The sequence below is a fragment of the Poecilia formosa genome, unplaced genomic scaffold (assembly GCF_000485575.1).
Source record: "Poecilia formosa unplaced genomic scaffold, Poecilia_formosa-5.1.2 Scaffold55, whole genome shotgun sequence".
In the NCBI taxonomy this organism is placed as follows: domain Eukaryota; kingdom Metazoa; phylum Chordata; class Actinopteri; order Cyprinodontiformes; family Poeciliidae; genus Poecilia; species Poecilia formosa.
Window position 1 is genome coordinate 2,717,091 of NW_006799994.1, and position 25,847 is coordinate 2,742,937.

The following is a 25,847-nucleotide window of genomic DNA, read 5'->3' on the forward strand; positions in this document are numbered from 1 at the left end:
CCAGACTGGTCCCAGGCTGGTCCCAGACTGGTCCCAGGCTGGTTCCAGGCTGGTTCCAGGTTGGTTCCAGACTGGTCCCAGGCTGGTCCCAGGCTGGTCCCAGACTGGTCCCAGACTGGTCTCAGACTGGTTCCAGGCTGGTTCCAGGCTGGTTCCAGGCTGGTTCCAGGCTGGTTCCAGGCTGGTTCCAGGCTGGTTCCAGGCTGGTTCCAGGCTGCCCATTATCCAAAGGTTTTCTGATTTAAGGTCCTGCTGACTATAAAAGTCTGACCGGACAGGAAACAGCTGCTCACAGGTTCGGTTAAATGAAACTTGCTGTAACAGAATGTGATATTTTAATATTCATACAGTCTGAGCATGTTTATGATTTGCATCCAGCAGATTTTTCCTCTGATGGGATTCAAACCAAACATGGAAGCAGCTTTCAGCTTCTAGATTTAAAGGTTTTCCTTTGGACCATAATTAATGGAAAACTGATCACATTATTATTTTTACTCAATAAAATGTTTGTTCTCAAACTGGTGACTGTTTTTTGATGTTAAACACTTTGAGCTGCATGGTTGATGAAATGTGTTAATAAACCTGATTGATAAACCGTCCTCAGATTAACATTGGAAATGTTAAAGTTTAATTTAAAAAGTGAAGAAGCATCAGCAGGAATGCCCCCTGCACACACAGAGACAGCTGTGTGTCTCTCTCCCTGTGTGTGTGTGTGTGTGTGTGTGTGTGTCCCTGTGTGTGTGTGTGTGTGTGTGTGTGTGTGTGTGTGCTGCTGCCTCAGGCCCTCCGCCTCTCATTTAAATGCTCCATTAAACTGAAACATGGTGCGGATGCTGCTGCTCAGTGAAGCGTCTCTCCTGGTCGTTCTGGACGTTTGCAGAGGGCAGATTATTGCGTTAATTCCACGTGTTGAAGCGGCGTAGGGCGAGCAGAGCGGCCGTTTTAACCAAGGACATTACAGCCGATCCTTCCTGATGTCTCCGCCGCCCCTGTGGGGCTCATTTAGCCTCCTGTTCCTCTTTGCTTTGGCCGGTCGACTCTTTACTCACCCTTCTTCTTCCAGCGCCTCCTTATCTTCTTATTTTTTCTTTTCTGTTCTCCGAGGAAACACAGACTAAATGCAGTTGTTCAGAGCAGCGGGTGTCTCTGATGGAAACCCGGGGGAAATATGATGGAAACTGCTTTCATGTTGTCAGACCAGGCTGCATGAACATCTGATGGCTGTAACGACTTTTAAACGGACAAATAATTACTCCAAGATCCTGAATGCTTGAATAAACTGGAGGACTTCTGAACTTACACTTTTTGCACTCTGGAGAACAGTTATCTACAAATAACTGATGTAACTTTTAATACACCAGTGGATGAAAAACAGTGCTGCAGTGTGAAAAAGAGCAAACATAAAACTGGTCCCGACTTCTTATCTGTATTTAGTCCCAGAAACAATGTTCAGTCTGAGGACTCGGCAGGTTTTGTGTTTATTTCCCATGAACCACCATTTGATGAGTCTTTATATCTCGTTCCACACAATTAACTTAGCAATATCTGACTAAGTTAATTATCATTTATAGGCTATATAAAGCCTATAAATGAGGCTTTATACAGTCAAGGTGTTTATTGCCAAGTTAAAGTTGACCACATTGCAGAAAAATAACCAGCTAAATATTATCTACAGACTTCATGTCTGGATGAATAACTAGAAATAAAAAAAGGAATTATCCTTTTGCTATTTCTTTAACCTTCAAATAAAATAGAAATAAAAATGCTGCGGCCGACAGCCATCATGAGCTACATTTCATTTCCCTTTGGGATTAATACAGTGTTTCCCAGCCTGGTCCTCCAGGCTCACTGCTCTGCATGTTTTAGGTATTTCCTTGCTGCAGTCCAGCTGATTTCAATCGATGACTGATTAACAGGCGTTTGCTGAACTGCAGTCAGCTGAACCAGGCACATTAAAGCAGGGAAACCTTGAAACCAGTGAGCCTTGAGGACCAGGGTTGGGAAACATTGGATTAATAAAATATCTTTGGATTGAATTTGAAACTGTCATGGCTGCAGCGCTATTGGAACGTGATTGGCTGAAAGAAGGAAGCGATCTGATTGGTCGCTGATCATTTGAGGACTGAAACATCAGGGCAGTCTCAAAATTCACACACAACTGCAGCGCCACCCACAGGCCAGAAGCAGCTTGAAAATCAAGAGATATTTGGGTTGCATCAAAAACACAAGCGTGAATCTTGTTCTGTGCATTGGTGAATTATGAAACATCTATCAGCTCCTGATGATTCGCCTACCACCGGGCAGACGATCCAAGACGGAGGGAAAAGCAGCCAAACCGAACAGCGGATACAGAGCAGACCTCCTGACCTCCTGACCTCCTGACCTCCAGGCCTCCTGACCTCCAGCCTTCCAGTCCTCCTGACCTCCTGACCTCCAGCCTTCCAGTCCTCCTGACCTCCTGACCTCCAGCCTTCCAGTCCTCCTGACCTCCTGACCTCCTGACCTCCAGCCTTCCAGTCCTCCTGACCTCCAGACCTCCTGACCTCCAGCCTTCCAGTCCTCCTGACCTCCTGACCTCCAGTCCTCCTGACCTCCAGACCTCCAGCCTTCCAGTCCTCCTGACCTCCTGACCTCCAGCCTTCCAGTTGTAACCCAGGGTGAAAAAACTGCTTAGTCCCGCCTTACTGCCCCATTGGTTAGAGTGACAGTCAGTCACACAATGCATGCAGCCAATTGACACACCTGATGTAATTATTTAGGCTTGCTCCAGCTTTCCCCAGTCAGGTGTGAGGGGGAGAGCTGGAGACAAAGGAGCTACAGATCCAAAAAATCCAGTGAGTTTGGAGCCTTGAAGCTGCCATGCTCCCAACTATTATTGAAATTGGCCAGGTGATCCCTTTTTAGGGTAAAAGATGGCGAGCTTCTGAAAACTGGCTGGAGCCAGGAGAGCCCCAAGAATCACTTCATCCTGGTTTGGTCTGTATCAATTCCCCCTCCATCTCACCACTCAGACACACACTCCATTATTCATCTTTTCATCTGAAAGGGCTTGCGCTGGGACATTTTCAACTTAAATATCCGGATAATTCAACCATGGACTTCTGAATGTGTGTCGGTCAGGGTTTGGACTGACCAGCGGGGAAATTAAGACCAGTTGTACACAAATCAATGAAGGACGGCCGCAGTACTGTGTATATTTTTTTGTTTGTTTTTTATTTTTTGGTCCTATGTATGTTTGTCTTGCATTGTCAACTTTAATTTTTGTCTAATACATGGTATTGAAAGCAGTTCTTTTGTATTGTTTTATTGATTACTGACAACAGCTCCAGCAGATGAATTCTAGTCTTCTGATTTTTCCCATCCAGTCCTTTTACACTTTAAATAGTGCTACACAGTCCTCCTGACCTCCAGATCTCCAGACCTCCTGATGTAAACTCCTGGTGTGGAGCTGCAGCTCACATGCAAACTACAAAACAATGATGTGTAGATGATTATCCATGTTTTAATGGATAAAATACACAATATTTTAACAGTTTTTATTTAGACTGATTATTTCTTTTTAATAAACTCTTGATTATTATTCCTATTTCCTGCCTAAAGGAATTATGTCCCATTTCAGACATGAGCTCTCACCATTAAATTCATTGCTCTTCCAAACAATAATATATTTGTTCTTGGGAGCCCAGCTTACAGCCATCAGTGTTTTACACCTTTCATATTAAAACACAAATCATAAATGCAAACAGCTTTTGAAGGTTGTGCTGTGTTTGGTAATTATGACATGAAGCCTGGTTTATTAAATCACAGCTGGAGACAAAGAGATTTTGTTTTTAGCACAGATCTTTAGTTTTGTTAAATTACCTTCAGGCTTCATTAAAACACAAAAACAAGTTGAAGCTTTGAAACCGTCTAGGATTAAAATCAGGCGATATAGAAACGTTCTTCCATTTCTACACTGAAGGCGTCTGATTGGTCTAGACTCATTTCTTCTCAGACAATCAGAGCATCACCTTCTGCGGTAATCACAAGTTTTGTCTCATCAGGTGACGGTCGGCCGGGTCCAATCAGCCGACCCAGCGGCGCCGCGCGGATCCACTTCCACCCGGTTAGTGAACCTGCTGGAGGTTCAGCTGAAGATCCTCCTGAATCATTTCTGTACTCAGTGGGGAACAAATGAAGCTGATGAGCTTGTGCAGAGAAAAACACTTCAATACGAGCTTCTTCATTTTGCACAAGGTTCATATTTTATTCACATTTTATAAATAAACAAATTCTTGCTAAAATATAGAATATGTCTGTATTTATATGGTGCCAATTCAAAATGTTCTTTACTAACAAAAAAAGTCAAATTTATACAAATATTCAGTTTTAAATCCTTGATATTAAACAATAAACTGTTTTCTCTGCAGCTTCACCGTCTGAAGCCGATTAAAAGACTGAGGAAGATAAAAACATGAATAATCATCTCAGCTTCTGACACCAACTCCTGAGATGTTACTAAAGTGATGAAAACGGTTTCTAACCAACTTTTTAAAGCTCTGATCAAAGACATCAAACTTCTCACGTTTTACCACCATCACTAAAAAGTGTTTTCTGATGTCTGTTTAACCGTTTCTTGATTTCACTTCAGCCATTAGTAAACATGATCATTTATAAAACTCCAGAGCTCTGAAAGAAAAGTATATCTGAATATCATCAGAATAAAGATGATAATTTAGACGAGCATAAAAAAACAAAAACCCTGAATAATAAAGATGACAAACCCTGAGCTCCTCTGACGTTACACCTGGCATGAAAAGCTTTGGTCTATGATGAGCCTGGTACTCCGTCACCACGCAGCGAATTGTTTGATTATGATGCTGAAGTTTTCTGTTGGTAGCAGGAAACAATCGGGACATGAGACGAAACTTTGAGTAGACCGTTGGAGAGTCGCCAGGTGATCAACGGGAAAATCTGGGTTCTGATTGGAAGCTGAGCAAAACAAAGAAGACGACCAGGAAAACGCACCAACACACACACACACACACACACACACACACACACACACACACACACACACACTAATCCCTTGTCTGAGCGAAGAACAAACCAGATGTCTCCACTTCCATGATGAAGAACCAGCGTCTTCCAGGAGCCTGGAGGTGAGCAGAGAGCAGGACTGACTAGTTTTTATTTTCATGTACGGCTTCATTTCTTAGACGTGCGTCTTTTGCTTCTCTGAGTAAAAACTGCGTCGTTCTGCAGAGCTGTGTTGGGATGTTCACGGTCCCATCAAGGGCAGAGAGGCGAAAGGTTGTTCAGTAAATCTCTGGGAAATTGTGGCCCTCAGTCCGCAGCAGGAGGTCCCCTGTGTGATATGGATTGTTTTCAAGTAACAGGCGGTGAAAATGGCCATCTCATTATTTTTAATGGCTGTTTGAGACGTTTTCTGTTGCAGCGGAGCCAGGCTGCGAGCACGAGGAAAAAGTTAGAGATGCTCATGCAGAGAAGAGACTTTGTGTTAATCTGTGTTCACTGTGAGTCATGGAAACCGAGCAGACGGCGCCGCGGTGAGGACCTGCAGCCTCGCATGCTGCTGCAGCAGCTGGACTCACGCCGAGCTAATTGGGATCATTTCTTACCCAAACCTGATTAGGTTGGCGAGTCCCAAACCAAACCAGCAGCTCTGCGGTCAGAAATCTCCTCTAACCCTGCAGTTGTGTCAAAGCTGAACAAAATGACATTTCCTCACCATGTTTTCCATCTAGATGGTTTTAATTAAGCCTCCCTGTGGCCGCAGTAACCAGTCCAGGGCAGCATCACGGAGATGCTGCAGCATCTGTTGCCCCGACAGTCCAGCTGCAGCGACAGAAACAAAAAACAGGCACAGGGCGAGGAGACTGGTGCAGCAAAACGAAGAAGGATCAGTGGGTTGTTGTCGTGTCATTGATGAAGATTGGTGAGGTTATTACCCAGCATGATCAGCACAGATGCTTCCTGACGAAGGCCAGACCCAGACGTGTAATTCACAAAATATCCACATCCAACTTTGTTAAGATCTTGTTTGGTTTTAAGCTCGTAAAATATTATTTGGAAACCTGTGAGACTTATCCTACAAATCTATGTTGATTAAATGATATTATTCTATTCTTTTTTCATTTATTGCAAACCCCTAATACAAAAATGTGCAGCATGCAAAGCAATGCAGACGTATTCGAGTCTCTATATTTGAGTTTAATGTGATGTTAAGATGCATTTACTCCAATATTCTTTAATAAATCCAGAGGAAAGTGAAAATGGTCTGTCTGTGTTTAATACAGGACTCATTCCCACCAGCTCTGCTCAGTCCTGTTCGGCTGGTGACCTCTGACCTCTGGTCCTCCAAACCTCAGACTGGTTTTGGTTGAAGTGAACTCTGGTTCAGTTTGAATGTGAGACCGCTCCAAAAGCAGGAAGTGGACTACAGCGCAGGGCATTCTGAGTAAATCCAACCAAATCAAACATGCTAGCCTAGTTATTAAAACATTTAGTTTGTAATTTGCTCAGTTTTCGTCCAACAATGTGAAGCAAAGAACAGCAGAAACTTTAGTCCAGCTCTAATTTGATCACATTTACCTCCATTCAGGTTGCAGCGTCAGCTGGGCGGATGTGTAGGTGGAGGAGGAGAGTTTGACCTCCTTCAGCAGCGAAGCAGCTTGTTGTACCTCAGAGTTCTCATCCAATTATTGTCTAAAGCTTCTTGTCCTGCAGGAAGAGCTGGAGACAAGAGGACGAGACTTTAAAACACAGGACTTTAGAGAAAACACAGCAAGAACCTGCAGGACACACAGAAACACACACACACACACACACACACACACACACCTACATGTGTGTACTTACAGAACAGCTGGTGTCTTTCTGTCTTTCTATAACAATAATTGTTGCTGTGCTGCTGTTTTATTGCAGGTAGAGAAAGAAAATAATCTGCAGAAACCAGGATTAAAGTCCTGCAGGACCTGAGACGTGTCCTCTAGGAGGACGATGGACGGACTGATGTCCCCTGACATGTTTGTCCTGGACATCGCCATGGCAACAAGGCCTTGTGGTTTCCTTTAAAACAGGAAGGACTCTGAACTGCTGCAGTTACAGTACACAGTATTTAAATACTTAGCTTGAAATATTTAATTAGCAAACTGTTTTTATTTTGTGATCTAAATATTTAACTCACATCAAACACTTATGAACTAAATATTTTGTTAGTAAATTAAAGGAATTTGTTAAATTATTTTTGGAAACTGTCAGAAAAACACATTTTCAATAAAAAGTAAACATTAAAATCTGAGTGAATAATTTAATTTATTCTTGATTCTATCAATCATTGACTCTTATTATTTCTTCCTTAAAACATCAAACTGTTAAATTCACTGCAGATTTTAAAGCCTTTAAATCTACAGTGATTCTTCCAGATATTACTAAAATTAAAGATTTTATCCTCCAGACAGATTTTCATCAAACATGAAGCTAATAGATTTATGAACTTTAAAACGTTTTAAAGTGGTTTAATATCGATGCATCTGCATAACAATCAGTGGAAACATTAAACAGAAAACCGTGTGCAGCACGTCTCGACAGGACGGACAACCAAAACCTCTGACCTCTGACCTTCAGCAGCTTAACGTGGCAGCGCTCTGACCTTTCATCACAGGAATACAGCAGCTGATCATTTCATAATCTGTTTAGTTCCTCTGAACTCTGCAGCACAACTGGTGTCTGACTTTGCTGCTTCTCCAGCGTTGAGTGCAGGATGCTGGATGAGGCATTAGAGTCGTTTCTGGTTGGAACTTCATGTTTCATCTGACTGCAGCTTCCTGCTCTATTAAAACGGTGTTTGTGTTTTCCAGCCACATAGAGACATTTTACAACACTCATGTAACTATGTTACCTTCAGTTGTTATAAAATCTGACTTTGCAAAGTGAAGCAGGAGCTTCACTTTGGAGTTTAGATGTTAATTAGTGAATGTTCAGCAGAGAGGAAGTGAGGACAGGATGGGCTGGAGGCGGCGGCAGGATGAGTGAGGATGATGAAGGAGCGCGGCCCGGCTCGGTTTGTCCCCCGGGTCCGGAGCGGCAGCCCTGCAGGAGGTTCGGGTCAGGCAGCGGCGCCAATCGATGGGCTGGGACTAATACCTGCGCCGCGTTAACGCTGCCGGCTGAGTCATAAATCACCGAGGGGAGGAGGAGGAGCAGAGGAAGGATCATCCAGACGGATGACTGAGGAGGCTTCCTGCCCCAAACCTGATTTTAATAAAAGTTGTCATATGGCAGCAGGAAGTCCTGCGTGTGTCTGTGGGCCTTCAGACAGAGAGGTGAACGATGAACTCACCTTCAGCCTGGTAAACGTTTCTGAACTTACTGGTTTTGCTAACAGGATATTTCCCACCAGTTGCTTTGATTTCTTACTGGTTGGTTTCGCTGGATGATCCGCTGATCATTTCACCTCCAACAAATTCAGTTCAGCCAGAGGAATAATTAGCCTGGAAGAAAGAAAATATTCAGTGTAAATGCTTTAATTTATGCTTTTTGTTAAAACTACACACTTTGACTGATGCAAATTACATTTCTAAGTAATTTAAATGTTATGAATTGGACTGAAACGACGTTTTATGCCTTAATTAACTTATTGACTATTTATCAACTTAGTTGATTTTAGTTCCTCTGCTGCTCTTTTTAAAATTGTCCATCTTAACGCCTGCAGTTGTTGTGTGTTGCCATGGAGACGTGAACACCATTATTAGAGGTGATGAAGTTAAATAAGACTCCAGCTTTACTTAAGCAGCCAGAGATTATTAAACCAGCACCACTTTCCTGTCCGATCAACCGAAGGCTTTAAAGCCGAACCTTCAGCTGCCGCCTGAAGATGAAGGGACGGATTGTGACGGTTGAGGTTTTGTGTCAGGAAGGCGGTTTGCTAAGCTGCATTATGCAGAGTTATTGTCATGTTGTCTTTGGTTAGCAGACACAGAAAAAATGAGATAATTCCCGGATTCTTCGGCTGTGCGCTAAAATAAAATGCATCAAACTGGAAGAGAAGATGAAGGTTTTTAAAACAAAGTTGGAACAAAAGCAAAGAGAAGCAGCTGGACACCATCAACGTCTCTGATTCAGATTCAGCTGGAGTTAAAGGAAACTCATATCTATTTATTATCTGCTTTACTCTCGTTGGCGAAGTCAGGAGCTTCGTCAGTTTTGGTCACAGAAAAATTAACCTGAAGACTTGATGGCTGAATAAATAATATTCACAAATCATTAAACTGACATTTATCCTGAAAACACTGATGATGTGTTTTAACTCATCATCTCTGGGTCTGTTCGTGTGGATTGGTCATTTTAATCTGTATTTTAGTGATAACTAAAAGAATGAGACATTTCGGATCAGAACTTTTTACAGGTTTTACACTCAAAAATATAACTTTGGATTAACATTAAAAAATCATGGAAAGGATTTCCAGCTGATTGCTTTGCTTTATTTCAGCATTATGTAATTCTGTTATGCCAATTTAAAGCAAATGTCTTAGTTCAACTTAAATTTTAAGGTTGATTCAACTCATTTACTACAGTGTGACCCAATGTAATTTAATAGAGCCAGACCAATAATCTGCAATGTTTCGGACCAAATAATTGACTTTACTTAAAACTAGACTCAATAAAACATGTAGAAAATAAATGACGTCATGACTGGGCTGCTGAGGGTCATATCAATATTTAATTAAAAAAATGAGTTGAATGTTTTCAGTAAGAACAGGAAGCAGCCGGAGCTGCAGGTGTCATTATGCTGATCCTCCGGACCGGACCGGACCGGACCGGCTGCCATCCTCAGCCGCTGCCTTTGAATTTCCAGATTTGATTGAGGCGCCGCGACTCATTTCTAAATTACTGCAGCTGCATGTCCTCGGCGGGACCCGGACCCAGCGGTCCGTGAAGCCAGCAGGCTGATTGAACCGGAGCAGAGAGCAGGAGGCGGCGACCCAATCACCGACAGAACCGACCCAGAGCCTGACCCGGTCCGGGTCGTTCATCCAGAAACAACGGTGGCCGAGCCGGCCCACAGAGGACCGAGCAATTTAAAGGTAATTACAAAAATCAATTCCACTTGAACAGGTTTTATTTAGACTAGATGAACCGAATCCATCGTTTACATTAATGGCGTTTTGAGTCGTGGTTCAGAGAGTTTGATCTGAACATAAAACAACACAGAGCCTGAAGCCAAATACAGCTTTACAGGCAGTGAGAGTCAATATTTTGTCATTTTCTGTAGCTGAAATGACGTCAGCACCATATCATCATCTCAGTGTTCACCTGTAGAGGTGGATCATTGATCCTGATTGATCCAGGATCAATCAGGAAAAGTTTTGACCTGCTGGTTCTGATCTCAGCTTTTTATTTGTGAACAATAATACAGAAAGATTCAAGAACAATGTTTGAAACTTTTCCCATTTTTCCTGCTCTGAGTAGTAGCTCACATTAGCAGCAGAGGACCTGCAGCTAACATCTCTGCAGACCCCACACATCCTGGACACAAATGGTTCAGACGCCAGAGAGCAATGCTTTGCTAATACCAGACTAATTCCTTCACTGTAGTTCTGATTCGCATGGAGATGAAATAATAAACTGACTCTTTATCATACATTAGCCGTTAGCACAGTTAGCCAGGCTAACTGTGCTAACACTCCATGTTCCACATCATGGCAGAAATGTCGTGACTGAGCTGCTCTGTTTGAACCCGGTTTGTTCCACTTTCTGGTAAAAATGTATTTTCTTACAAAAGAAGTTAAACTCAGATCAAATTTGTAAAATTTGTCTAATAATAAACACGTTTCAGAGAAACGGATATCTGACCAGAAACCGTCTGATCAGGGCAGATTCTGGCTGACAGAGATTTAAAAATAAAACTAAATGCCCTTAAAGCTGCAGTATCTAACTTACATAAAAAATGTATTTTTTCATATTTGTTTAAACTGTCACCACATCATGACAGTTCAACATGAGACAGATAATCTGTGAACAGATCCATCTCCTCCCTGAGCTGCTGTCTGAACAAATGAGCTAGAAACAACCAATCAGAGCCAGGAGGCGGGTCTTAGTGCTGTCAATCATCCTCATGAACTCCTGAGTTTGATTAACATTTCTCCACTGTTAGCCAATGTGCTAATGGTGGAGAAACAACTCACCATCCAGGAAAATTGTCTCTGTTCAAATTGGTGATTAGAAAAATTTGTGTTTTTTACATATTATAAATATGTAAAAATTATTTTTTTTCATAAAAGTTACATATGCAGCTTGAACTATTGTTTCTTTTGGACCAATATGGTTTAATATTCCCGTAAAGCTTTGGGAAATGCAGTTCAACATTCCCAACAGGAATCAATTCAATGCAGGAAGGTGAGTTTTCAGTTTGGTTGTTTGGATGTTTAGGAAACGAGAAGCCAGCGCCGTTCTGCTGCACTGTAAAACTAGATTCAATAAAACATGTAAAACAAAACAATAAAACATTCACAGTCAATAGTCTGTAAATTACCACATAAATTTACCTTTAATGCCTTCAGTGACCAGGCAAACATCCATGAGATGCATCAGAGTAAATCTTCCTGTCGGGGGACCGAGGGGCCAGGGGGGCCGAGGGGCCCGGGCCGTGGAGGCTCAGGGAGACACAACGGGTCCAGCAGTGATTGGTTTAATCAAATGCTGAACGCTGTGAAGGTGAGGAGCATCGTTGCAGCATCAACAACAGAACAAGCCTCCATATTCAGCTGACATTTCTCACATCCTGTGGTAAAAACCTGCAGAGGTTAAGCTGTAAAACACAAAGCTCATAAGTTCTGCCTGTCTGCAGGTTATTTTGTTTCATGAGTTTATTGACTGAAGGCAACATTAAAAAACCATCAGCAGGTTAAAGTTCATGAACTGACATGCAGATTTCAGAAATCGGTTTTATTACAAAGCATCTCAGGTTGGTTTGAAAACGCAGGAATTGATCCTGTAAGAGGAATTTAAAACAGCAAAGTTTGTAAATCTGCTGTGTTTTTATGGTGACAAATTGTTCTTTTATTGATGTTAGAGCAGAAAATATTCAGAAGCCAACAGCAAACCTGCAGCTACCAAAACAAAAACAGCCAAATGAAATCTTCAAACACAGAACGGCATAATCAAAGTAAAGTATTAAAGTACACATGGTTCAGGAAGCTGCTTTCTACTTCAGTTTATAATTAGATTAAATACGCCGAGCAACAAAAACAGTTTTTATTCTTCTTATCTTAACTTCTTCCAACCGGCTGCAGTGGAAACTATTTTCATGCTGATGAATCTTTTCCTTTTAGCATTTATGTAAAACAGCCTAACCATAAATCTCTGGGGGCAACAAAGAATAAAGAGATGAAAATATTAGATGTAAATCAGCAAAACTATCTTTTGGTCTTTTGTATCAATAAACTGGATGAATCAACCGAACCTCTGGCTCTAAACCTTCATGTTTTATTTTCTTAAAACAGGAAATTAAACATGTTGGTGATTTATTTTAAGGATATACTTTTTTTATGAGGATTTGTGGTTTTTCTCCTGAACCTTTTTGTTTGTTTTTTCTGATATTTCAGAGATTTTTCTTTCAGGCTGGAGGGGCGAGTTTCCATCACCCTAATCTTTAATTCTCAGAGTCAGATCTGGACTCAAGGTTCATCCAGCCAGAAAGAGCAAAATCAAATATTAATGAGAAAACTTTAAAGTTAATTCAGTCACACTCCAGCTGATCAGAAGGTTTTCTAACTGCTGCAGCCCAGCAGCTGGAAGCCGTCCATCAGCGGCGCTGCAGTCCGGTCGGCCTGCAGCTGTTCTTCACGGTGACCCCGGTGACCCCGGACAGGATGGAGCGGCAGAGAAATGGAGGAATAAATATTGAGTGAAGGATCAGAACTGCAGGTAAACATTTGATGAAATCAGATCAGATGAGAATAATTTGCTCCCAGATTCACTGCAGCTACATGAAACGGACATAAATCTTATTACTGCTGGCCTGAAATATGCACAGATCTCAGAATACTGAGTGAAATATTAACCTTCATGTTGGGGATGAATGGGACAGAAACGCCTGCAGGTCTCCTTCCTTTCAGTTTTGGTGCAACGTGAACTGATTTCTAGTGAACATAATGAGTCAGATGTAGCTACAGATGCTCAGCCTGCAGTTATTAAATAAACCTGCAGATAAAAGATCTGCAGATGAAACTGCATTGATTCTGAGGTCAGCGATGCGTCGCTCCGTTTGTTCACATGGATCTAATCTGAACATGAACTAACCACAGCTTTACACACATTCATTTTAATCTGACATAAATAACAGTAACTAATGAAAACATACTGAAGTTAGAGATGTCCTTCGTTTTTGTGTTTATTGATCTATTTATTAGCTTTTTGAACTGATGTCAAATTGTTTTTTTGCTCAACACAAGCAGATGCTCCGAACGCCGGAGGGAAAAACGGCGACAGGAAAAGACGCCTGAAGGCAGCTGGTGGTTCAACGACACCTGAACAGTTTTCAAAAATGTTTTTTCTGTTCAGGATTTATTACACAAAGTATCACAATACTATATTCTGAACTTTTCAAATTCTGCATCTGAAAATGATCCAAAGTATGAAAAAGCTAAAACTACGATTATAAATAATAAAACCTAAACAATATTTAACTAACAGTAACTAATAAAAACTAGCAAACCGTTCTAAAGGCCGATTAACTGAATCAGATAAAAACCGTCAGTGATTGTAAGCCTGGTTAGCGGCGATGCTAACGCCATCATCAGTCCGCTGAGAGTCGGAGACGAGAAACTTCCTGGATCTGAACATTTTGATTCTGAATCGGAGTAAAAATCTCTGTTCACCTTTAGTCTCAGTTTAGACGCAACCTTTTCTGAATGAGGGAAAGTGATAATGAGCTAAACCATCATTAATATTCATCAGTATTTAAAAATAAAAACTTTCTTTTTGCTTCTGGAAAATGATTTTATTTGTATGTAAATTTCTGAGACCTTCAGTTTTATCTCCTGGTTTTTTCCGACTCGGCGAAAAGTTAAAATCTTACCTTCTTGTCCACCTGCATGGCGCCATTTTGCTCTGATGAATTTAACTGCAGCATTTCCTTTGATTCTCTTCAAAATCTCTTAATGAATTACAACAATAGATTCTTAAATCTTTTGTGGAATCTAACATTTTCTCTTGCAGGATTAATTCTGTTTGTTTTGGTAACTCATCAGCTTTATGGTTTATTATATTAAATCTTTTTCAATAATCAGAAAAGTACAAACCTGCAGCTGGAGCGCTCGGCCTCTGCGCCGCGCCTGCTGCTTCCGAGCAACCAGGAAACAAAGATATGCACAAAATACAGGAGAGCAAAGATTTGGAGCTTATATTGACTCATCAGAATAAACATGACCTGAAGCATCATGGGAACTTTCAGTAACGGCTTTATTAAATTAGTGCAAAAGACAGACAGAACTCATTCAAGATGTCCTTTTTTGTTTAAGTTGGTCTCCAGACGAACGCACACACGCTACGTTTCTCCGATGAACGAAGACAAAAAGGAAAACGATCCACCAAAGTCTTTGTTTTTCTTCTTCTGACTGGAAATGAGAGGAGGAGAGGCGGGAGAACGAACCGAACCCAAACAGCTGCAGTCAACAAACTTCACTCCTGATTGTGCAAAATGAATCACGCTTCAAAAAGGAAAACAATCAGAAACCAAAGATGTTACAGTAAAATAGTGAACACAACAATAGCCTCTAATTTCACAGAAAAGATGGTTTCCTCTTTTAAAACAGACTTACTGTGAAAGACTTGCAATCAAACTACATAAGTTAATCAATACTGTATATTTATACAATGGTAAAAAATAAAAATATTTATATAATAGTACTTTTTTTTCAGGTTTACACCATTACTGTAAAGATTTACTGTTTCCCACTCCATGATAACTAATGCGATAAGAACAGAAGCAAACTGAGGAAACGACTCCAGAGTCTCTTATTTTGAAGGCTTATGGCTACAACCTCGTCCTAAAAAAGCCACAACCACCAACAGACCGCAGACAAAGAAAGACGCTTCAGTCCTCTGAGACGGAAACAAGATCAAACGATCAAACACTCTGACGAGAAGATAAAGAAACACGTTAACACCGCCGCTCCCCGCCGACCAGACGGGCTGCAGAGTTCACTGGGCCGGCGGCACGCAGGTCAACGGACGGGCGGGAGACGCTAACACAGCCAGGCAGTCTTCATGGGGGTACAGGGAAAAGAGGTAGCCATGACGACGGGGAGGGGAGGTTCCTGCTTCATTAGGACTTAATCTGCTTTTTTCTCTCCATATCAGTATTAATGTTCCTTCAGGATGTGGCGCGATGCTAACACTGCTAACACCGCTACATTCCTAGCTCTGCAACGGGGGGGGGGCAGGTTGGGACAGAAATCAATAATCAATGATGGATAGAGGGAGAGAAAAAAGAAAGAATAGGAACGCAAGATCAGAGAGGTGAAGATGGAGAGGAAGAATGAAGAGGGCCAGCAGGAAACAGGAAGTGATTTAAAAACAAAGATGGCTGACAGGCGGCGGCGCTGTCCCAGGGAGAAAGCTCTAGGTTTGCTTGTTGGATTTCGTCGAGGTGAGAAGATTTCTTCTTCTCCTCCTAATCCCGGGCGCGTGGGGAGATTCGTCGTTGCTTCTCAGTGGTGCGAAAAGGACAATGAGAGGTTTCAGTAGGACTTACAGGCCTGGAGAGGGGTCAGGGGTCAAGGGTCAGGGCAGGGTGGGAGGAGACGGGTGGAGGAGGAGAAAACAAGAAGAACAAGAGTGAATACCATGGAGAAGAGCCCAGTTCACTGGATCAGTTCATGACTTTCCCCGGTACTGATGAGGTTCTGTTGAGCAGTTAAGAGCTGTCAGTATCTAACCTGCAGTCAGACGGATCTCAGTTTGGAGAATCAGAAATTCACCTGTCAGACCGAACAGGTGAGAAAGAAATCAATAATCAATTCTGCCGACGCAAACAACTTCAGTGAAACTTCACTTCCCGGTCTGGAAGTTCTGATGTAATGCTTGTGGGCATCAGAACTTCCCGCAGAGCCACAGGGTGACTGTGGCTGTGTGGGCAGAGTAGTTGATCGGAAGGTTGTAGGTTCGATTCCAGCTTCCTCCTGCTAACTGCCTACTGATCTGCGTAGCGTTTGCGAGTGTGAATGGGTGAATTTGACTCTATGTAAATCGCTTTGAGTGGTCAAAATGACTGAAAAAGCGCTTTACGTCCATTTACCATTTGTGTATCCATTTAAAACTTACAAGACACACGCGGTGGAGCAGCGTTGAGCATCACAATCTGACTCAAGATAAAACATGAGTTCAGAGTAAACAAACATGACTGACTGAAACACATGGCCAAGATGATCCAACATGTTGAAAACCGGTCCTGATAACCCGATTGGACCCGATCACTCTGAACGCACAGCAGGAAAATCTCTGATTATCTTCAGATCCAGGCAGATAACTGGGAAACATTAAAATCATGTGAACTGGGCTGAACACTCGTTATGTTTCCATGGTAACCAGTTTTAAAACGCAGCAGCTTCTCCAAACTCAGGTGAAACACTGACTTCTCAGAGGTAATCCACATGACCCCCATTCCACCGAAACCAAACAAAAACAGCAGCAGTTTGTCTCCACCTCACTGAAACCTGCAGCAGGTTGGAGAAAATGCAGGTAAATTCATGAAAAGGGATTTTACTGATTGGCTGGAGACGCAGCGATGGCAACACTGACCTCTTCTTCTAATCCGTTTGCTCTTCGGTCTCTTCATGAGCCCAGTTGGAGTGAAGCGGCCGTTCCACGCTCGTCTCTTAATGACCTTTAGCTGCTCTCAGAGCGAAGCAGCAGGTTTACAGGCCAGTTTCTGCTAAAAGCTTCACAAGTGCACTTATGATTAAAATGGGCCGATTTCAGTTTGGAGTATTAAACTTGTTTGAAAAGGTTATTTGTTCAGATTTTATATAATTTAAAGTTTTTTACTCATGTGATGCATAAGTGTGTGTGTTTCTGTGTTTCTATGTGTGTGTGTGTGTGTGTGTGTGTGTGTGTGTGTGTGTGTGTGTGTGTGTGTGTGTGGATGAAACTGAAAGGATTTCCAGGTTCTTCATGTAAATTTCTTCTCTGCTATCAGAGAAATATGCTAATGAGTAAATTTAAAGGTAAAGTTGCTGATAAATGTTCCTTGTGTTTAATGTTCCCAGTCGTCTCCAGGTAATAAATTACATTTTAAATTAATTTATCTCCAGGTATTACATTTTAAATCAGTTTTTTAAAAAGTGGAAGGGAAAACGCTGGTGGATCAAATAAGCTCTGGTTTCACTTTCAAACAGCGTCTGATGTTAAAATCTAACATTTACATGAAGAAACTTTTCTTTATCTCATCCATGTTCTACTGAGAAACCCAACAGTTTCATTTCCACATTTATAAACTATAATAGTTTTACAGCCCCGTCCTGAGAGCCAGAACTCCAGCAGACACTGAAACCAAACGGACGGGAAAAACTGTGAGGCGGTCGAAGCAAAACGGCTCAGAACGGAGGAGCCGCCTGTTTTTGTTTTACAGCCGTTTTTCCTTCAGGTTCCCATCCCAGCTCTCTGAGGAAACTCAAAGTATCGGCTTTTCCCCAGCGGGAACGCTGCACCTCACAGGAAGAGCTGGAGAGAACAGAGGCAACGCTTCCTCTGGATGGAAACTGAAACTCCTGACATGAAAACGAGAATCGATTCAGAGCAGCTTCAGCTTCGACAGGATTCACAGGAACGAGGAGGAGGAAGAGGAGGAGGAAGAGTTCATCACTTCCTCTGAGATGGGCAACGAACGATTCTCCTCATTAAAGCAGCAGAATCAACTTGTTGCCGACTGAATCAACCCGACAGACAAGACTGTGATTGACAGCGCTAAGCCCCGCCTCCTGGCTCTGATTGGTTGTTTCTAGTTAGCACTGAGAGAAAACAGGAGCTCAATCTTCTCACATGTTGAGTTTCAACCAATATGTAAAAAAGTATTTAGGATAGAAGTTATACTGCAGCTTTAAGGGTTAGAGTGAAGAGCGTAGATCATCAGTAAATAGAGAGCAGCTCCTCTTCATCACCACAGACCGCTACAGTGATGACATCACTGCAGACGATCCACTTAGCAACATTTCTACAAATTTTGACATTTCTGCGTAAATTTGTAGAATATTTTGCCTAAAACTGTTTCAGTACTGCCCTCTATGGGCTGAGGTGTGGCTACTGCAGTTGAATTTTCCAACTGGTTAGTTTAAAGCCATGTCACTCAGACGCCCCCTGGTGGCGAGTTGGGAACAGCAAGTTGCCCAGTTGTTGCAGTGACTGCTGCGTCACAAATCGCATAAAAATCTCCAATAACAGGAAAAAAAAGTTGCTGGATTTGTCGCTAGTTGCTGTTATTTTGTGAAAAATGTGCTAAACGTAGCAACAAAGTCGCTAAGTTGACAGCAGGTTTTTCACAGTGGGTAAAAACGAAACACTCACTGGCTTTAGCTCGGCTCTCTTCAGGTAAAATGGCGGCATAACGCCTGATATGTGAAGCGGCAGGAAATCAGGACGCTGGCTGAACAGGAAACGTTTCTGCACCTCTGGAATCTGAAACGAGGCTGATTAGCTCAGGTGTGTCACGGCTGCGAGGCGAAAACCAATCAGGAGCCTGAAGCTGAATCTAATGAGTCAATCAGCGGGTCGCAGCGTAGCGATGAACGAGATCCACATGATGGTGGGTCGGGTCATCAGCCGGTTCTGTTCAGACATCCTACGGAACCATAAAGTCCCAGTTTGCTGCTTTCAGCTGAGCGAAATGCAGAGAGTCGGGTTTGTGCATAACGCAGATATGTTTTCATTTCTAATGACGGGAAACAGAACTGACCCGCCTCACTGTGAAGGACCAGAACCAGAACCAGAACTGATTTTACATGTTAATTAGCCGATTCTACAACTCAGTTCATTTCTATGGCTTCATTTTCACAACAATTAGTCCAAGATAGCAATCTGAGCTTTAAGTTCAGTTTATTATTAAATTAGTTTGTAAAGTTTCTAAGGAAACCCCGTAGAGCGTCGAGTCGTTCACTCTCCTGACCAGCAGGGGGCGACAGCAGACGATCACTTGAGTCATTGACTAACAGCATGTTGAGACGGTGGAGAGGAAAACCTCCCTGTACAGGAAGAAACCTTCAGCAGAACCAGGACCAGAACCAGGACCGGGACCAGAACCAGGACCGGGATCAGAACCAGGACCGGGACCAGAACCAGGACCGGGATCAGAACCAGGACCGGGACCAGAACCAGGACCGGGATCAGAACCAGGACCGGGACCAGAACCAGGACCGGGACCAGAACCAGAACCAGGACCGGGACCAACGGCCGTCTGGACCGACTGCAGGTTTGTGAAAATGGAGCTGAGACTTAAAGATGTTTTAGATTTTTTTTTTTTGATAAATCAATAACATTTTTAAAATTTTAACTTTTACTGTTAATTTTTCTGTAAATAAGTGAATGTTTCAGAACCAATGGACCTGAAAGGAGATCGGATCAGTATTGATCTGAACTGAAGGGGGTGCTGATCAGATCAGATCAATAATCAAATATTCTGGAGAACGGTGAAAGTTTCTGATTCAGTTTCAGACAGAAAGGTTCTGCTGGCTCAGGTGCGCTGAACCCATTTAAGTATAAATTATATGTAAATGAGTTATTCATAAATGCAGCTTCGCCTCATGAATACTGATGCAGGAAAGTTTGACTCGTTTTACTGGTGGCTGAAAATCGCAGCAGTTTTTATCCACTGATCTGTTTGGTTGAGTTATTAAAGCAGAAATCGACCTGATGTTGAGGTTTTCGTAACCATGGCAACCAAGCATCGAGCTACGACTCCTTCATCCCTTAATGAAGGAGTTCCAGATAGATTTAGATGGTGATGCATTCACATGCAATCATGGAAAAAAGACTTTTAACATGAAAAGTTCAAAATGTTCAGATGAACTTTGATTTTTCCAAAGTGAATTTTCTTTGGCTGCATTTTCTCACCTTTTAAATTGTCTCTGTGTTGCATTATTTTTAGACTTGTCGCCTGAGATTTGTTATTCGGCGTTGTGCTAACGGGGGTGAGCGCCTGCATCATTAGCACCTTGGCCCCTCAGAATAAACAGGGAGCGACAGGAAGCTGCTGACAGCAGCAGGTGGCGCCGTGTGAACCGCCAGGCGCCAGCATGGAGCCGCTACACGCTGGAAACAGTCGCCGGCTGCAGTCAGAACCAGACGTGTTGCTTTAATTAATTCCTGTCACATTAAAGATCCAAGCAACAGCAGCTTTCATGATTAAAAAATAGTTTTGTTCTGTTAGAATAATAAAGTGCATTAAAACTAAATTACATTCAGAACATCAGAGTGAAAATGACGTCCAGTATTTGTGGCTCTGCTGCAGTGAACTGAACTCCCAGCAGCTGCATATTATCATTTTGTTCAAAAATATTTAACTTTACTCTCAAAATTCAGACTTTTTTCTTTGAATTTTGACTTTAATATAATTTTCACTTTAATGTCAGATTTTTTACTTTGATTTCAGAATATTGACAATCAGAATTTTGTCTTTATTCTCAAAAATCTGAATTATTTGTTAGTATTTTGACTCTTATAATAACTGACTTAAATTTTTACTTTGATTTCAGAATTTTGAACACAAAAACCTGATTGAGTGATTTCATCCATCAGTGCTTGGAAATGAATCTTTTCCACAACAGGACTGGAAACATTTCTGCATGAATTTCTGAACTGCTGCAGCATTTAATGACGTTAATAAAACCATCAGCTGCAGGGAGACGAACAGCTGGAAGAATTTCCAAACCTTGAATTTCACCCCAAGAAAAGCAAAATGTTCATGAGGGTTAAATGTTGAATGAGGGCAATAGAGTAATATTTTCCAGGAGGCAGTAATAAATAAAAGGCAGAGTTAATTAATCCTGTGAGCTGAAGGTGAATGGCGGCGAAGTTTCAGGTTGAGTTTCATCACTGAGGATCTCTTCACGTCTTCAGAGGCACTTCCATGGTAACTGCACATCATCTCCTCCTAACGCTGTGAAGAAGTCATATTTTCAGTAAATAAGCCCTGAAACGTTCCCGTCTCTCTGACTGGGAGCGGATTAGAGCGGATCAGGAAACAGCAGAAAACCTCAGGATGGAGGAAAAGTCAAGGCATCCAGACTGGATGTCGTCTGTTGTGTTGAATGTTTTCATCCATTTTACTCTGAAAACAGAAACACTGAGGCTGTTTAACTGTTTAAACCGAATTAATTCACGAGCAGCAGACTGAAGACCAGCTGCATTTACACTGGTTTATCTCCGGCTCTCTAACTGGGAACACTGGGAACATGCTGTCCACATCAGCAGCATCACTGGCTGAAGATGGATAATAAGTAATACTTCAGTCCACAGATAGGGGGCACTGTGGTCTGCATCAGTTTTCTACCTGTGAAATGTTTTAACATGAACTGAATCGTTTCTTTAGAACTTGTGGAAACAGCTAAAAAAGTATTTACACCCTTTAACATTTTCCTGATGTTCTGATGATCAATAACTGATCGGTGGTTCTGGAACGGGACCTGAACCGCCGATCGGTTCACGTCCGTCTCCTCAGGATATTTCCCAGAAGTCTTTGGGATCAGCAGGAAGTTTTCAGAGACGGTTCTGGATGGATGGATGGTTCTGGATCCAGACTGATAATGGTTTTGTTTCTGCTCCCTGAGATCTGCTGGCCTACTTCCTGCTGCCAGGCAGGTTCTGATCTTCATCCTTCAGTAACCATGTTCCAAAACCTCACGACTGGAAACGGAGTGATAACTTTCCACCTGGAGCCAGGTTAAAATGGAGCCACGATAAAATCATCATTTTTATGTTTTCTTTGTTGGATTTTAGATTTTTCTGAGGACCTGAAACATTTTAGCCTAAAACACAAACTTTTCTCGTCATAAATCGTGACGTAAGTCATAAACCCGTCTGTGGAGCCGAGGATGTTTTCCTTTAGTGAACTCTGACGGTTTGAAGCTCAGCAGCTAAAAATCCTCCTACATGAGAGAGGAGACGATCAGGGGTTAATTATTGATCCACCAATCAGTGACTTGGTAGCAAAACGTGATTAATAGGAAATTTATTCTGCAGAACATGAACCATAAAGTGACTGTAGATGATAAATCAGATTTACAGACAGATGGTTTTTTATGTAAAATGTTGATATTTTTTATTATGTTTTGGATCAATTATTGATTTTATTTCAGAAAATGTGTTTTAAGCAAACAATTTATCGGTTAATAAATTAGTTGATGATTACTTTAGTAATTGATTCATGATTAATCCGATCAATCGTTCCTTCATTGCTGAATATTTGTGGCTCTTTTTACAAAAAATGAGCAGCAGCATTAATGTTTAGTCACTTTAACGTTTCTTTAAAATGACGCCCCACAATGAGATGATTGTGGAAACCCGGTTCATCATTAGTATTTTTAAAACGTGTTTCTTTGGTGAATGTTCATTTTGATTTCCAGGTATTTTTCTGTCTGGTTTATTAAAAAGAAAAGCCGTTTTTGTCTCGTCTCGCTCTGCTGCTGCGCTGACATTACAGCAGGCAAACAGAAAACCAGGCTTCAATCTTCACACCTTTGTTGTGTCGTTTCTTTAACCAATCCTTCCCCTCTAGCTCCCTCCATTTTTCTTTGCCTCATCTCTCTGCTGCAGGGTCAGAGGTCAGCGGCGAGATAAGGGAATTGAAAGAGAAGCTCTCTTACTCTGTCAGACTATCTGACTTTCCGCCGCACTGATCAGTCCTCCATCTGTCCCCCGGCAGCGCCGAGATGAGCTGGAGCAGGAGTCATCTCTCACTGCCTGCTGGCTGCGCGCGTTTCTGTGTGTGTGTGTGTGTGTGTGTGTGTGTGTGTGTGTGTGTGTGTGTGTGTGTGTGTAAATCTCCTGTGTCCAAATCGGAAGAACTGTTGCTCAGCAGTAACAATGACATTCCCAGAGGAGACTCACATTCCTGACGGTCTGTAACCTCAGTTCTGCTGCTGGTCCTGCAGCGCCGGTCCGGTTCTGACTGAACGGACCGGCTGCTCCTGCAGCGCCGGTCCGGTTCTGACTGGCTGCTCCTGCAGCGCCGGTCCGGTTCTGACTGAACGGACTGGCTGCTCCTGCAGCGCCGGTCTGGTTCTGACTGACTCTCTCCAGAATGCTGCTGATGTGCAGAGCGACAAACATCTGGAACAGCTGATCTAGAGTCGACCCGGCATGTCGGCCAATTACGGAGCTTCCTGGTTCTTCACCATGGCAACCGCGGATAACAAAGGGCCGAAGAGGAGCATGATCTCACCAGACGCTCACACCAGAACATTTTCTGGGTTCTTAAAGTCATTAAATCTTATTTGCATCCAGTTTATCGAGCTGCTTTGCTCCTTACTCTGCAGCAGCTTGAGCTGGAACCGTTTCAGATGAGGAAAAGAGCGAAGGATCCGTCCAGCATGTGGAGGAAACAAAGAACTTCTGCAGCCATGAGGACGAACACATTTAGTAATTATCAAATCATGAATAAAAAGGGTTGTAAAAGTTGATGAATTTCACAGATTTGATTTTATTTAATCACCTTTAGAAAAAGTTTCTCCTGGAACTTTGCGTGTTTCTGGTACGCCCGTTAATCTGACACACAGCTACATCCGCTAACAGCAGCGATGGACGCAAAGCCGCTTCTCATTTCTGATGATTTCATCAATATGTTTGATTAAAATGTGAAGGTTTGCCACAGCGGTCCAAAGCTGTCTGGGTCATGGGGTGGAAAGTTTGGGAATCCCAGACCTAAAAGATTAAAAAATGATTTTTTAAAATGATTTTTCTTACTGACGCGACGCACAGCAGGAAACGAAGGATTGTTGAGAGCAAGCTTCCTTCGTGGATAAACATAAAATGGCAGATATTACAGGCAGGAGGAGGCAAAGCAGGCAAGAGGATCAGAAACAATCAAAGAGAAAAAACGTTCAAGAGAACAACGAAAAGAAGAAAACAGAGGATTAGTCTGACGCTCTCTAGTCCATTAATCTGCTGAACAAAGACATAATTATAAGAACATCATCTCTTAAGGCTGGAGTGAATTATGTCTTTGGGTTTCCCCATCATCCCTCACTGTCTCTGCTGCCTCAACGCCTCCGGCACGAACGACACGACCAGGCTGGACGGCAGGCAGAAGGAGAGGTCCTAAAGTTGAGAAATGAATTTCGCTCTCACCAAACGGTCTGCGTTCTGCGCCGAGGCGATGAATTATTCATGCTGCTGCTTGGACTAAATGAGATGTTTGGAGTAAGAACAAGGTCGACTTCTGGATGTCGTATAAAAATCAGAAACACAAAGAAGAGTTTCTGTCTGAATCAGCTGCAGGACTGAAGGCTGTGAGGAGTTTAGAGCCAAACGCAGAATGTTTACAACATACTGGACAGTAAACTAACCAAATATCCACAAAACTGAACAGAACAGAGGTTATTGATGGTGAGGAACTAATCAGGAAACCCTCACATTTATTCCCACTGAGATCCCGACTCAGCATTTAGAAGGTCGGACCAGTTTACAGACTGGTCGGACCAGTCTGTAAACTGGTCGGACCAGTCTGTAAACTGGTCGGACCAGTCTGTAAACTGGTCGGACCAGTCTGTAAACTGGTCGGACTGTTGGAGTGGGAGGAAAAACCACGAGCAGCTTGTTGGTCTGGAGAGGACAGTGATCTACCAGTGGATTGTTATTATTAACAGCTGCCAAAGTGTCCAGACAGCAAGACTCTAGAAGCTGCAATGTTTTCCAGGTCTTTGGGTTTTTAAAGGATCCACAGAAATGATCCCATCTGTTCCTCTTCCACACGATGAGCTAAACCGTGTCTGATAGTTTCCAAAGGGTCTGCAGTCTGAACGGTTACCAGACTTTTATGTCACTGAAACGAGAAACGCCTCAGATTTACAGCCAGACGGTGAATCTGCAGCTGAAACCAACTGATTATTGATCAGTGTTATTTATCACATTATCAATAATCTGCACTTCATTGGAACCGAGTCAGAAACCACAAACACTTCAGACAAACAAGAGAGAGCTGTGTGTGTGTGTGTGTGTGTGTGTCTTAATAACACACTCGTCACTCATTGGATTGCTGTGAATGCCTTCATCATTTCAGACGCAGCTCCAGAGTCTTCCTGCGTTCAGACAAGCCGACAGCCTCCGGCTCTGAGGTTTTCCTCGGAATATTTTAGAAATCCATGAACAGGCAGATTTTCAGTCAATGAGTTGGAGTTTTGATCCACAGAAAATCAGAACTGTGGAATATTTTTCTACAGTTTCAAATGTTTCCGGATCATTTCTCACAGAATCAAACCAATCAGGAGCCACAAAGCGAACGGCACCAGCAGGTCAGTGTGAGGTCAGCAGGGCGGGAATACTCACAGAGACGGACAAGCAGCAGTGTCGACAGCAGCACAACAAGGCTAGTGCGGTGGGAGTGGGCGGAGCTGCAGTATCTCTTGGTCTTTGTACAGATGCACACCTGAACTTTGACCTCTGTGCTGTTGGACAAAGGGGGCACCCCTGAGTCCGTGATGAGCAGCGGCAGCTGGTAGTTGGCTTTCTTCAGACTCTGCAGGAGCATGATCTGGGAATGAGTGGCTGCAGGGACACAGCAACGGAGAATTAGGAGATCTGCTCTGCATTAATGCTTATTCTGCACACCAGTGTGTGTGTGTGTGTGTGTGTGT

At 42.6% G+C, this 25,847-nt stretch overlaps 1 protein-coding gene and 2 long non-coding RNA genes across 5 annotated transcripts in view; 1 reads left to right on the top strand and 2 right to left on the bottom strand.

Moving 5' to 3' along the window:
* LOC107836388 (uncharacterized) overlaps positions 1-7,177 on the bottom strand; it is a 15,344-nt gene extending 8,167 nt beyond the window's left edge. Inside the window, exon 1 of one of the 3 annotated variants that reach the window (XR_001662274.1) lies at positions 6,832-7,177. This is a non-coding gene — a long non-coding RNA (uncharacterized LOC107836388). Of the gene's footprint in view, positions 1-5,731; positions 6,396-6,827 lie in introns of those variants that run through there. The other 2 variants (XR_001662273.1, XR_001662272.1) reach the window with 2 other exon arrangements.
* A 2,478-nt stretch (positions 7,178-9,655) lies between these two features.
* Positions 9,656-13,623, top strand: LOC103138892 (uncharacterized). Its single transcript, XR_476339.2, has 3 exons — positions 9,656-10,088; positions 12,787-12,930; positions 13,458-13,623. It is a non-coding gene; the product is annotated as an uncharacterized LOC103138892 (long non-coding RNA).
* Positions 13,624-14,447: 824 nt separating this feature from the next.
* cdh13 (cadherin 13, H-cadherin (heart)) overlaps positions 14,448-25,847 on the bottom strand; it is a gene marked incomplete at its 5' end in the record, with an annotated part of 63,163 nt that continues 51,763 nt past the window's right edge. Inside the window, 2 exons of the mRNA XM_007553284.2 lie at positions 14,448-15,764; positions 25,540-25,758. Coding sequence (XP_007553346.2) covers positions 15,757-15,764; positions 25,540-25,758 — 227 coding nt within the window. The remainder of the gene's footprint in view (positions 15,765-25,539; positions 25,759-25,847) is intronic.